The sequence below is a fragment of the Camarhynchus parvulus genome, chromosome 3 (assembly GCF_901933205.1).
Source record: "Camarhynchus parvulus chromosome 3, STF_HiC, whole genome shotgun sequence".
NCBI classification, from domain to species: Eukaryota; Metazoa; Chordata; class Aves; order Passeriformes; family Thraupidae; genus Camarhynchus; species Camarhynchus parvulus.
In genome coordinates, this window is record NC_044573.1 from 20,213,335 (window position 1) to 20,226,332 (window position 12,998).

At 35.0% G+C, this 12,998-nt stretch overlaps 1 protein-coding gene across 1 annotated transcript in view; it reads left to right on the forward strand.

The window, feature by feature from the left end:
- USH2A (usherin) overlaps positions 1 to 12,998 on the forward strand; it is a 373,050-nt gene that overhangs the window by 119,279 nt on the left and 240,773 nt on the right. The window contains exon 22 of the mRNA XM_030944868.1: positions 9,345 to 9,475. Coding sequence (XP_030800728.1) covers positions 9,345 to 9,475 — 131 coding nt within the window. The remainder of the gene's footprint in view (positions 1 to 9,344; positions 9,476 to 12,998) is intronic.

A 12,998-nucleotide genomic window follows, 5' to 3' on the forward strand; every position in this document is an offset into this window, starting at 1 on the left:
GGTAAATAGCTTAGAAGGCAATGAGAGAACCCTCACAGCTACCTATATATCCATACATAAAGCTTGCACCTGATCATTCCATTGAAATCCTTTTCTGAGCTTAGTCCCTACAAATAAAACCACTTCTAGGTTTCCTCTGGAAAAGGGTATTGTGTAAAGAATACTCAAGGGAAATACTGCTGCAAATACAACTAGATGAAAATATTACATATTCCTTTCAGTTAATTCTTAAATTGGCAGTTTTGTTGCAGTTTGCTGCTCTACCTTAAATTGCTACATTAACTTGAATATGTTGGTAGCTTTTTTATTCTCAGTTCTACCATGAGTAGCATGTGTTGCTGAGTTTGTAACTTTAATCTATACTTTTTGCTGAGTGTTTGCTCTGTGGTGTTGTATTTCTGTCTGTAAGTTTTTCTGGGTTTTTTTCCCCTCCTTGATACATTTCCATTTTTGTCTGCTAGTATTCCATCAGACACTCCTCAGCTTATTTTAGTTATTATTCTGTTCCTTATGTACACTGTCTAATCAATAATGCTCCTCTCTTGCTGCAGGATTTCCACGTTATTGTGCTTTCAGCCTCTGAGATGCTGTGATGGATTCTGCCTTGGCTAGTGCATGGTTGTCTGCATTTGCTGTGTTTCAGATCATTACACTGACTTTAATTTTGATGTATTTACATTTTACTCAGTTGTAATCTAACTCTTTTCCCTTGATCAGTTAAGTTACTATCTGTGCAGTGTTACATTTGTACTACTGCTGGAAATACTAACTAAAGGCTTATAATTGAAGTGCTATTTACAACTACTGACCTCCAGCTCATTTCTGATATCACTGTGATGTTGACCTTTTATAGATTGCACTGTTGTAAATCTTTGAAGTGATTCTTCTTGTCATCATATTTCTAGTAATTATGATTTGCATTGCATTAACACCTAGAAGCCTCTCCCACCTTACCCTTGTTGCATAAGATGACCTTTTTTATGCACTAATTCACATATGGGTAAGAGAATACAGTTCTTTCTCTAAAGAATTTATGTTAAAATGAAGATGAATGCTTTCCTCTGTTTCCGTTCTTTAAATATCAACCTTTGAATTAATGAAATTGCTCATAAAGGATTCTTATTCCTAGAAACTATGTTCTTCCTCTTCTAACAAAATTGGAGTCTTTTGAGCTTTTCTAGGCTTCAAAAAATGAATAAATAAAGATAAATAATTTAAAATGTTTGAGAGAGGTCATGTTTGAGTAAAATTTTCTCAGATTTTGCTTGGTGGCCTTCAACATCAAAGAAAGCATTAAATTAAATTTGGACTGATGTTTCCTCTTTGTTCATATTTCACTTCAATATTGAGCAACACAGGAACAAACTTGCAGCTGATCCTCACACCAAGCAGCATTTGATTCTGTGAGTTTCAAAATTAGAGTTTTATTTCTACCCTGGTAGCTATGAGCAGGTGATGCTGGTTGGATAGCATGCTCATTGTATGCTTTCCCAATGTACATAGTGGAAAACAGTTGAGAATTCTGTTCATAGACTGGCTTAATAAATGAATTAGAGGCAGGTCACTAATTTCTTTAATGATAGTATTGCTTAAAAGACTGTGTAAAGAGCTGGCTGTTGACTCTAATGACAGAGGATGCTCACAGATAATGGCATCACCTGCATCCTCCTATTTGGTTTCACCCTGATCTCTCATATGTTTTTCTTAGGCCTTCATTTTTTTGTTTAGATAAATCTAGGTAGGCAGACTAACCAGTTGCTTTTGGGTCTTGCCAAATTCTTAGATAACATGTGCCAATATTTTGAAGTTTGAATTATGTTTCTATTTTCACTGAGAAAGTTGTAAAATACCTGTGAAAAGCCACGTTTTCTTTAAATTTTCTTTTTACTTCCCTTAAGTGCTCTTTTTACTTCCCTTAAATGGTCTTGTTTATGTGTTGAGTGTGTGTTGGACAGCTTCTCTGCTCCCTAACTACCTTTCCTAAGCAATCTCAAATGTTTGTATTACATCCTCTTCTTTGTTCACTAATTGTAGTAAACCAGTCTTTTTCAATTCATATGAAAGTATTCTCATACCATGATCAATATTGCCCTGAGCAGATTTGTTTTTTCATAAAGAATTACTTTGTATAAATACAAATCCTTTGATGTATAAAGTAGAGTTTATTTATTTTTTCATGGTATAAAGAAGTGATAGGACAGGCCTGGAAAAGCCAGTTAATTCTGGACTGCACCTACTGATGTGCAGCATAATATTACTACAGACTGAGAATTTACTCTTTAGGGAAGTCTTGTGATGTTCTGCATAGTGTGCAGTGTTTGGAGGAAGCTGAACTAATTCCCTCCTTTGGAAGTATTAATGTCTCTCAAATGTCAGTAAATACCTGGTCTCTAGGTAACTTTTCTGAAGTACATGTGGGCATTTTGCTGATTTTATCCGTGTGTTAGGATGTGGAGGACAAAACAGTAATGAATTTTTCAAGCATTATAGAACCTTACACAAGCTATATTGGCCACCATTCTTCAGGAAGGAGGAATATGGAAGGAAGGTGTTTTAAGTGATGGCTCTCAGGTGACATGCCCCAGTCATTGGCTGAGTACAGACCCAAGGTCTCCTAATTCTGAATCTCTTGATTTAACCACTAGGTATTGCACTATTCCTGACAAAGCATCACTCTGTTAGTGAGGGGATAAAGTGCTACTAATACATCAAATCTTATCAAATGACTTTAAACTTATCTTGGCTTTCTTTTCACCAAGGTTTGCTGTAAATCTTTTCTACTGGGGAGTAGCAGGACTTGTGTCCTTGCTAAAAGGAGAAGATTGATTTACTGTATTCATATGGAACCAGCAGATTCCTATGAGTATGGAGTAATGAATTGGAGTATCCATAAGTTTTTTCCCCACGCAACACTTTGGGAGACCTTAAAGCCTGGAACATGTTACAGAAATGCATTTGATGGAGACTTACAAATGTGTGTCTTCTGCATAGAATAACAGCATAACATATCTTTTAGTATGAGCAATATTCTTATTCTTCAAATAACCTAATTGATTGTTCATTGGGCTCAGTCAGCCAAAAGTGGAGGGAAACTTTGTACAGACATCATTAGTTTTTCTCCATTTAAAGATTAATCATGAAGAGCTCTGGCTCTTTAATTCTGTAATTTGTATATTTAATGGGCTGCTGCAGAATCTATGACAGTAATTAGCATAGCCCGAAAACTCATTAATACGCAACAACATGATTAATGCAGCATTAATGCAAACATGACTGAAGTTATTTGGGTTATGTAGTAAGAAGATTAAAGCTAAAATGTCCTGTTTGTTTTACCAGTAGTGGGTATAATGGGGTAGCAAGCAAAATAAGAAAAAAACAGGTATCAAATTAGTCATTTTAGTGTAAAAGAAACACTCAGATCTCATCAAGAGGATTTGGGGTTTTGCTTGGCAGTTGATTTCCACCAAAAGTGTTGCATGTTTTCTTCTTTCATGCATTCACCATACTCTGTGTTTATGCTTGATCAACATTTTTGTTTGATTTAGCTTTTTGGCAGTTTGATGTATTAAGAATACCCAAAAAAATTTTTCATGTTGAGTCATTCTGAATAAAATTAGACTTTTTCAAATACAGTTCTTTTGTACAGTCTAATTTAGAAACCATGGATTTTTAGATTCTCTTGGTCTTACTCTGCTCACAAAAGACAAGGGAGTCCAGTTACAGTTTGGGAAAAAGTTTGGGAACTTTATGTATGTGAGTTTATAGAAATATATACGTGTGTAAACATATGATATGTGCATATGTATGTGGCTTTTTAATATATATTTTATATTTATAATAAGAAAACTAAAACAGCTTAAATATGAAGAGGATTTACTTCATCAATGGAATGACTAACTTAGTGTAAGGTTAGATGCACTTTGAAAATGTTTTTGGACACATTAAGGTAACAGTAAAAATGAAGCCTGGTCCTATATGAAAAACAACAACAGCTCTTGCACAGCTTTGGGAAGAAGACCTTCTGTCTTCTTCTCTCAATAAAATCCAGGAAGCTATAGGCTAATACAAAGTGTGGAGAAGTCCTTGTATTCAGCAGAGGATCATAAGTATGTCCAGAGAAGTCTCCTCTGAGTGTCTTCTTTTCTTCCAATTTCACTATCCATTAAGTGAAACTGCTTTGAAAACTGATCAGTTTTTGTTAAGTCCTCCTTCTAATTTTTCCCCTACAGGTATGTTTTCTTATATATAAAAAAATTAATTAAATCTCTTTTAGCTGTTGTGGTGACACGAGGTATTGCTCTCACAGAGAGAATAGCAACAAAATGCTATTGAGGTGCATAGCAACTGAGATTTTTTACTCTCCATCTCTCCCCTTCCCAGTTAAAAACAAATTTTGGTTTATAATTTCTGTGAGAAAATGTATTTTGATTAGGCAAGAGCATTCCTACAGTCTTAATGTTAAATAAACACTTAAGGTTTGTCATCCTGAAGGGACTGCTGAGAGCCTAATGCTGTAGTCAAAATTTTATATGCAATTTCTATTTATTTTAGCTGTCATTATGCATAAATAAGGCTCTCAGTGAGCATAAAGTGATCACTTTCTTTGCCAACAATTTTCTGGTCATTAGAATGTGCAATTATATAATTATTGAAAACATTTCCTATAACAATATAAGTAGAATGGAAATGCAAATTATGTTTCTACAATTGTACAATTTTAGGAAAAATTCAGTGGAAATGGATGTGCTTCACAAATGATGCAAAACTTGTTTCTGAAATTGCTTTGTGATTTTCAAGGTATTTGGCAGATTTCTTCTTTTTTATTTTTCCAATTGTAATGTATGCTCTTTTCCATTTATTTTCTTCCTAAGTTTGCAAGGAAATTATCCATAATATGCTGAGGTATTATTCCTGTTATTATCTATCTTGCTCATATGGGTTGGGATTTGATGTATTTATGAAAATTAAGCTAAAACTAGTCTTGCTAATCACTGACAAGGTTGGAAATATATTTATTTGACTATTCTTAGTACTTTTGAATAGAGTTGTTCATATGGTTTTATGTAAGTTTTGGTGAAGAGTCTTGAGACTTTTGAGACTGGTAGTTAATTTCTTTGTATTTAATGACTAAAATAATTTCTACTTTTTAGCTATTTTCAACTCTGAACATCTAGTTTTAGAGAAAGGTGCTTTACAGGTATTTTTTGCCAAATGGTTGGGACAAAATGAATTTTTAAGTAGGTTACTTTGCTGAAATCTCTCAGGTGTTATTGCAAAAGATGATTTCAATTGTCTTGCCTCCCTGCCTACATTCTCGCCTCTACTCTTCACCAAAAAGTCAAAACACAATTTTTGAGGGCTCTAAATGTTTTTGTATTTTTAAATGGTTTTGACTTTTTAAAAACATTTTATTTTTTTAGAAAAACTAAACTCAGTTCAGTTCATTTGGAAAGATATGTTACAGCAAGTTGTTACCCTTTATATTCTGGGTGAATGGTTTCTTGGTCAAATAAAACCTATTTTAAATTTTTTTATTTTGCAAGAAAAAAGGGGTTTTGCATTAGTCAGAAATGAATTTTATTGCTGTAATAATTATAAATTATTAGTATATGTTATGCTAATCTAGGAGCTGCTCTAATTTATTATTTTCCTGCTGACTGACAACTGCTTCTTCTAAACTCAAAATAATCCCATGTGCTCTGTAAACTTGCCAGAAATGCAGTCAGCATCTCAAGAGCACATTCCTGCCTCTTAAATACTTCTGTGCTGGTCTTGTAAATCATACTGAAATGTGCTAGAAGAATCTGAATCCAGGTAGTCTGAATGTGAAATGCTGCTTAAGTTCTGAGCCTTGCTAAACTTACATGAGGGAAGCAAAGATGGGGAAGAAAAATCCCACCATATGCATTTTCTTTATTGGACAAAAAAAGAAATTTTTGTGTTCTGGCATATCAAAAATTAGAGTAATATTATATAATTTTACTTGTAATGTCAGCCTGTTCCTGAAAGGGACTCTCAAAGCTGTGTCCCTCGCAGGGTAACGTGCTGATGTTGCATCTCAGCTGGATGCCTTTGAAAATGCCTGCATTGGTCATGTTTCACAGTCTCATTCCCTTTCTAACCTGGGTGTGCCATCTTTCAAACTAGGACAGAAATCCAGTCCCAGTCTGCCGCTGCATAAATTGAAAGTATGTAGATCCTGACAGAAGGTTAGTCTGCCCTAATACAGTTTGGGATATTTGAAAACACTAATGCTAATAATTACTAATTTATTTTACTTGTCCTTTTTATTACTCTGTAGTCTTGTTTTCATCTTTTATGTTCACTATATACAATGCTTGTATTATTTTTTGTACGATGCCATTATAATTAAAGAAATTCAATTACAGAAATTAAATAAGTTTCTTTATTTATAATTAAAGGAATTCTGACAGCTTCTCCAATTGCAACTATAATTTGAAATGGAATGAAAGAATTTATTTGAATGACATACATTAATGTTTAATTTGTAGTAGAATTTCCTGTTGGTTTTTATCCCAGAAATGATAAGTTCTTGTGGAACAATGATTTGTGTCACACAAGCAAGCATATTAGGTGAATTCTTGAGTTGCAGTTCAAATTTCAGTTGGTTAAAAGTACCTTCCTACTATGCCCCACAGATGGTCATGTTTTCCATCCAAGATTTAGTAGCATGAGTAGTGTGGCTGTGGTGCAGTTTCTGTATATGACAAATTACAGAAGTAATTGTAATGTCACCACTTTATTTATATTTCTATTTATATGTTATATTTAACATTGAAATTAAGATTTTAGACATGCATTTTGAAATAATAGACATGAGTCTTTGAGAAACTTGAAAAATGTCTCACCCTCCCCCTAGGTATGAAAAAAGAAAAAAAGAAAATTTTTTTGGTAATACAATGTGGTTTTTAAGTTCTGTGAAACTTCTCAGATGTTGGAAGGAAAGATTTCTCTGTCCAAATGAAGTAAATCCATTTCCAGTGTTCCGTGCCACTAAGAGAGAAAAATGGCATGGATGCTACAAGTCTGAATGGGCTTCTGGGTATGCTCTGTGTTGACCTGGAGGTCCAGCATTAATTACTGTATTCTTGTGAAAAATATTAATTTCACAAGTTTTTTTATCATGCAGTGAAAATATTGTCTGTGGGGCAGAAGTTTTCTTAATATTTGGTTTCTCTCTTATAGTTACTTCTAGAAATGTGAGAAATTATTAATATTGAACTTCCTAATCTCATGAGAAATTCCAAGGACCCTTGAATTTAAAGGGATGAAGTCCTTTTCTCAGTTCTTTAATAGGTGGCAAATTAATTTAGAAGAAAAGAATTGTTCCTGACTCATCAATAATTTCTATAAAGCTGTAGCCTCTCTACAAGCAGGATTCTTCAATATCCAAAGAAAAAGAAGGCTTCTGCATAACAATTGAAAACTTCTGTAATTACTGCAATTTTGCTGCTATGAACCATTTAATTTCTATTTTCTAACACAATATTATACAAAAATGTATATGTACAATACAGCACAATATTGTACAAGAATGCATGGTGTTTCTGCAGAAACTAAATTATTTTGTGTTTGTCCTTCTGCATCAGGTGTGAGGAGGGATCCTCTGGTCTTCAGAAATGTCTTGTGGCAGCTTCATAAAAATACTGGCAGCCTGTTAAATTAACTGTGCTCCCCATTGCTGGGATTAGAGGCCATCAGTCTCAGCCTCTCCAGCAGATACTGCAGCTGGAAGTACCTGGAAGCTCACAGTATTGCAAGCGCTCATTTCTGAGCCAGGCAAAGCTGCGCTTTTCCTTAACTAGGGACACTGTTGGCTGAGTTTTTGTACATGCAGGGGGCTACTTGTGTGCAACTGCTTTTTGCAGGTGTTTTAGTAGCAGGACTGATTTTCATTGCTTTGTGTCTGTGACTGTATCATGTGATTTACATGAAAACACTGGATGCAATTAGGTAGAGAGGCCAAAGGATATTCCTTTCAGGTACAAGCATAACCTAATATGAATGCATGTCAGAATTATGAGTTTTATTTTTTTTAATATAGGTGCTGTCTGCAATAAAAACTTTATTAATTTATTGTTTTCTGCCTGTCATAAAATAAGGAAAATACTGGATAGTTTAATAGAGTTGGGTAAAACCCAGTTACTTACCTTGTTCTGTAAAGCACCTTATACTGTGTGACAGTGGTCACAGGGGTTCTTGGATGAGGAAAGAGATGAGAATGTTGACTCCATGTTCAGAAGGCTTGATTTATTATTTTATGATATATATATTACATTATAACTACACTAAAAAGAATAGAAGGAAAAGCTTTGTCTCAGAAGGCTAGCTAAGAATAGAATAGAAATAGAATAGAATAAAAAAGAATGATAACAAAAGGAGCTGTCTCGGACTCTGTCCGAGATAGCTCAGCCTTGATTGGCCATTAATTATAAGCATCCAAGATGGGCCAATCAAAAATCCACCTGATGCATTCCACAACAGCAGATAACCATTGTTTACATTTTGTTGCTGAAACCTCTCAGCTTCTCCGCAGGCAAAAATCCTAAGAAAAGGATTTTCACAAAAGTTGTCTGCGACAATACTGAAATGTCACGGAAGTGTATAGAATAGGTGGGTGTTGCTTACTGCCTTTTCATTTCTCTTTGCAAAAAATTGGTGCAGGAAAGGCGTGGCTCTACCACACACCAGGGATTATATCAGAAACTAAATGGAGGACTATTGATAATGATCTGGAAAATCCTTAATGAAGCTTAGTTCATCCATCACTCCTTTGGATATTTCCAGTTTTCATTGGAAAACTACTTCTTTTCCATGTGTTCTTTGTGCTCTTAGATATGATGTTTATAAAAGAATATATATATAAATTTACATATAAACACATACATATATCTTTTGGAACCAAAAGCCTACTATTCTTCATTCAAATCCTTGCATGCAGAAACCTCATTTCTGTTTTGCCTATAGAAATGTTAAGAGACAAATGAAAATCCACATGTAAAACATCAACTTTTAGAATAGTATGCTAATATCTGAATTATGTTTTCCTAAGAAAGAAGTTACTAAACAACATTTGTCACAATTGCGTGTCTCTTTTTAGAGATGAATAAGGGCTCACAGAAATTTCTCTCAAGGGCTGCCTCAGTCTGGATTAGTAAAATTTCTCCTGCAATGTCTAGCAGGAGTTTAGGTGAACAGAACTTCCATGATTTTGCTTTGTGATGTTGCTGCTGTTTTTAAAATTATATTTTATTTGTAACTTTTGTTGTAACTTACAAGAACCACTTTTGGCCTTAACCATCTATTTGCTTTTTTCTAACCAGGTATTAAAGTGAAGTTTAGAACCCAGGAGCCTGATGGTTTGATTTTTTTCTCTGCATCACCCGGCAATCAGGAGGAGTACATTGCACTGCAGCTGAGGAGTGGGCGTCCTTACTTTCTTTTTGATCCACAGGTACAACAAAAGACAGGATCCTATAAAAATAGCTTATATAATTTACCATTGTACTTTTTACATGCTTATCCTTGGGGATGTTTTGTTTTGGTTTGGTTTTTTGGGTTGTTTTTTGTTTGTTTTTTAAATTTAATTGATACAAGCTTGCTTGCTTCTCAGAACCCATAGGTAACTAGAGATTTTGAGGAGAGAAAAACTGAAATACTAAATCTTTGCTGTTTTTTGTTGTGTATGCCACAATATAAGACTTTTTTTTGTATTTTTATGAATGAGGTTTTTTGTCAGTGCCACTAAACACTACTACAGCTTAAACTAACAAGATTTCAAAGTTGTGCAGAACTAAGTTTTGAATTAGTTAGTAAGTTTATATAACGTTAGCCAATTATTTTTAAGCCTGTCATCTTGAGACTGTTCCCCTATAGAGATCAGCATGTCACCATTATGTAAAAATATAAATAATGAGAGAAGTAGCAACAAAATAAAAAGTAAGGCCACAATGCCTTGCATTTCTGTTTGGGTATTTTGTGTTTCTGGCCACCCCAAAACTGGATCTCATTATGGAATTAAAAAACATGGCCTCACTTATATTTCATAAATATGCAAGAAACTGTAAATAATTGTCAGATTTTTGTCACCTACTGTTAACCTTTACCTCCTGAGCTCTGCCACAGTCACTCTGTGACCATGTGGAGGTGTTATGCAGCAGTGAAAATCCCCTTAAGCTTTGGAACACCTATAGAAGAAGCAAGATGCTGCGCAGAGGCAGGCTTGTATGTGATCTCAATTCTAGAAAATGTAAAATCTGCTTCTAAGATACACATTTCTATTAATTCTACAGCATTTACATGCAGGCTTTATCTTATTGTGTACTTCAGATTTTGGGGCCCAGCTTAATGTTGTTAATATTGTCCTCATAAACATTTTAATAGGGACTAGTTCTATTTTTGCTCTCTTAGACCTATACCTTCTTTTAACTGGAAGGAAAGTTTTATTTCTTTTGCAAGATCTTCTGAGGTTTATTTAGATTTTTCTGTTGTTGTTTGATGGTTAATTGAAATGGCTATCTTTCAACTGACATTTTAATGCTTCAAATAGTATTCCTAATCCTTCTTTCAGATTTGCTTCTTTCAAAGTAGCTTTATGTCAACTTGTTTAAATCATTCCCTAGAAGATATTTTATTTGTTTGGATCCACAGTATTGGGGGAATGGGAAGGGGGAGAGATGGAAGAGTGGCTGCTTTGGGGCTTTAATTTTTCTCCCACTTTTTCACCTGTCTCTTAACTGTAAAATCCCTAGCAGGTCTCATATTCAGTCATTAGAGCTTCTCAGTTCATGTAATATTTTCAACAGTTACTGTCTTGAATTTTAACAGATTACTTCTTTATGAATGTATCTTTCTTTATCTTTTTATTTCATTTGAATCAGGCAACTCTTCCATGCTGATTTTTAGGCTCATCACTTCAATAGTTTCCTCTTATGAAATAGCCTATGGTGCTGCTTCAGTGCTTCAATTGCTGTTTAGAGAAAAAAAAAACTATCATTCTGGAAGGCATCCAGAAGCAGTGTAGGTCTTAATAGTTGATTTACTATCTTGAAAGCTAATACTTTCTAATTTCTCATTAATAAGGTGGAAGAGATCCTCAGATTCAAAAGTAGGGTACAGTGGCCTACATCAAAGTGTTTTGTGTGCAAACCTTTTCTTTTACTTCTGAAAATTCATTTATCAAAAAATTTCAGTCCTCTGTATCCTTATCTTCTGTATGCTGTGCTACCTTACTGTCATTACATTTGTTTCTTTGTTTTTGTCGTAGTTTGTTTCTTTTTTTCTTTAGCCATCATTTGCTATTCCTTTCCTACAGGGTCAGCTATCCTGTACTGTGCCAGCATTTCTTCATCTTTCATTTGTGCATCACAGTCTGCATTAGTTGCAAATGCTTTAATTATTTCTTATTGACATCAAGTGGTGTCTTAGCCAGGTTATAGGCATTCTTGTCTTTAATTATAGTTGTGACATATACAGTAAACATTTATGGCCCTTCCTTTATGCTCTTCTCTGAGAAATTGCCAACGTTCTTTTTGATGAGAACTGTGTCTCTGCAGCTTTTTATCTGCAGCAGTGTGGTGTAATATTCTGTGCTCCCTTCCAGCTGTGACCTGTGGCAGGTTAATTATTTGTACCCTCAGTCCCTTTTGGGATGCTGGGCCTTATCTTTGCTCGTGATCAGCCGCGCGTTCTCTCTTTGTTGTGTCTGCTCTGGGGATGGTCCTGCCAAGTCCTCCTGGTGGGGAGCCTTCAGCAGCCTCGCTTCTTCCTTCGCTAAGTGTTAATTTCAAATCCTTTTCTTCGTGTCCATTCATACTTCTCTGAGCTCCATGTACACCACCATTCATCTGGCTGTTGTCTGACTGTTCCTTTTTGTCTCCCTTTTGTGCTGTGCAACTGCTCTTTTTTCCTTCTTAACTGTTTTACTGCCATTCTTTGTGGGTTTCTATCCACGGTCCAGGAAGCATGAGGTTTTTTTCAAACAGATATTTTCCTTAGTCTTTTTGGATCAATCAAATTTTTCTATAGAGCTTCCTCCAAACTCAGAGTCTCTGTAAAGCTTCAGCTGTCCATGGATTTTTCTTCTTATCATGATGCCTGTACATCTACACCTAAATTATACAATCAACTCCAGCTAAATTTATGGTTGTCTTTCAGTGGCTACAGGAAATTTCTTTTTTTCGCAGGGAAGCACTGAATATCTTATACCAAGTGAAATCAGTTACAGTGGAAATATAAGCCAAACATGGAGTACCTTTTTTTCTAAGTGATTAGGACAGCCTGAGGATAGACTGAGATTCTTCTCACAGGGTGGAGGGAATTGTATCCAGCTCTTCCATTTTAGAAGATGATTAATTTACTAAATTTTACAGCAAAAAGGAGGAACACCAGATACTTTCCTTGTGTGTGTTGCCTTGTTTGTTGTTCTTGTCATGGAGAGGCCAAAGTATTAGGCACACTCTGAGGGTGAGGTTTTTATTCCACAAAATAAAAGGAAGGAAGATAGACAATACCTGGCTATGGGTCCCAACTAGACCTTCCTCCTTGGCACAGGCAAAACTTCAGTACTTGTTCACCTTCTTCGTAGTAGGAGTTTAAGCATTGAAATAACTTGACTGGGACAAGTGTTGTTGCATTCAGACTTTGGCATCTGAGACAGTATCTCTGAAGATTCATATTTGTGATGATTTTCACTGTAAACATCAATATGACAGAATCATTTATATTTACTCAGTTATTACTGGCAGCAACCAAACATTTAGACTTATTGTATGGCATAGCAGAATAATGCAGATTTCAAAATATGTGGTTTCCAAAATCCATGACTAGCGATCTTGCAGCAGGCTCTTTGAATGTGATCTCCGAGTGATTCTGGTAGTTCTGGAAAAAGTGTAAAAAGGCCTCTCTAGTGCAGCACACGCTGAACTCTGAACACTTTTTTTTTGTCTTTTACATTCCTTCCCTCCAAAATTAAGCAC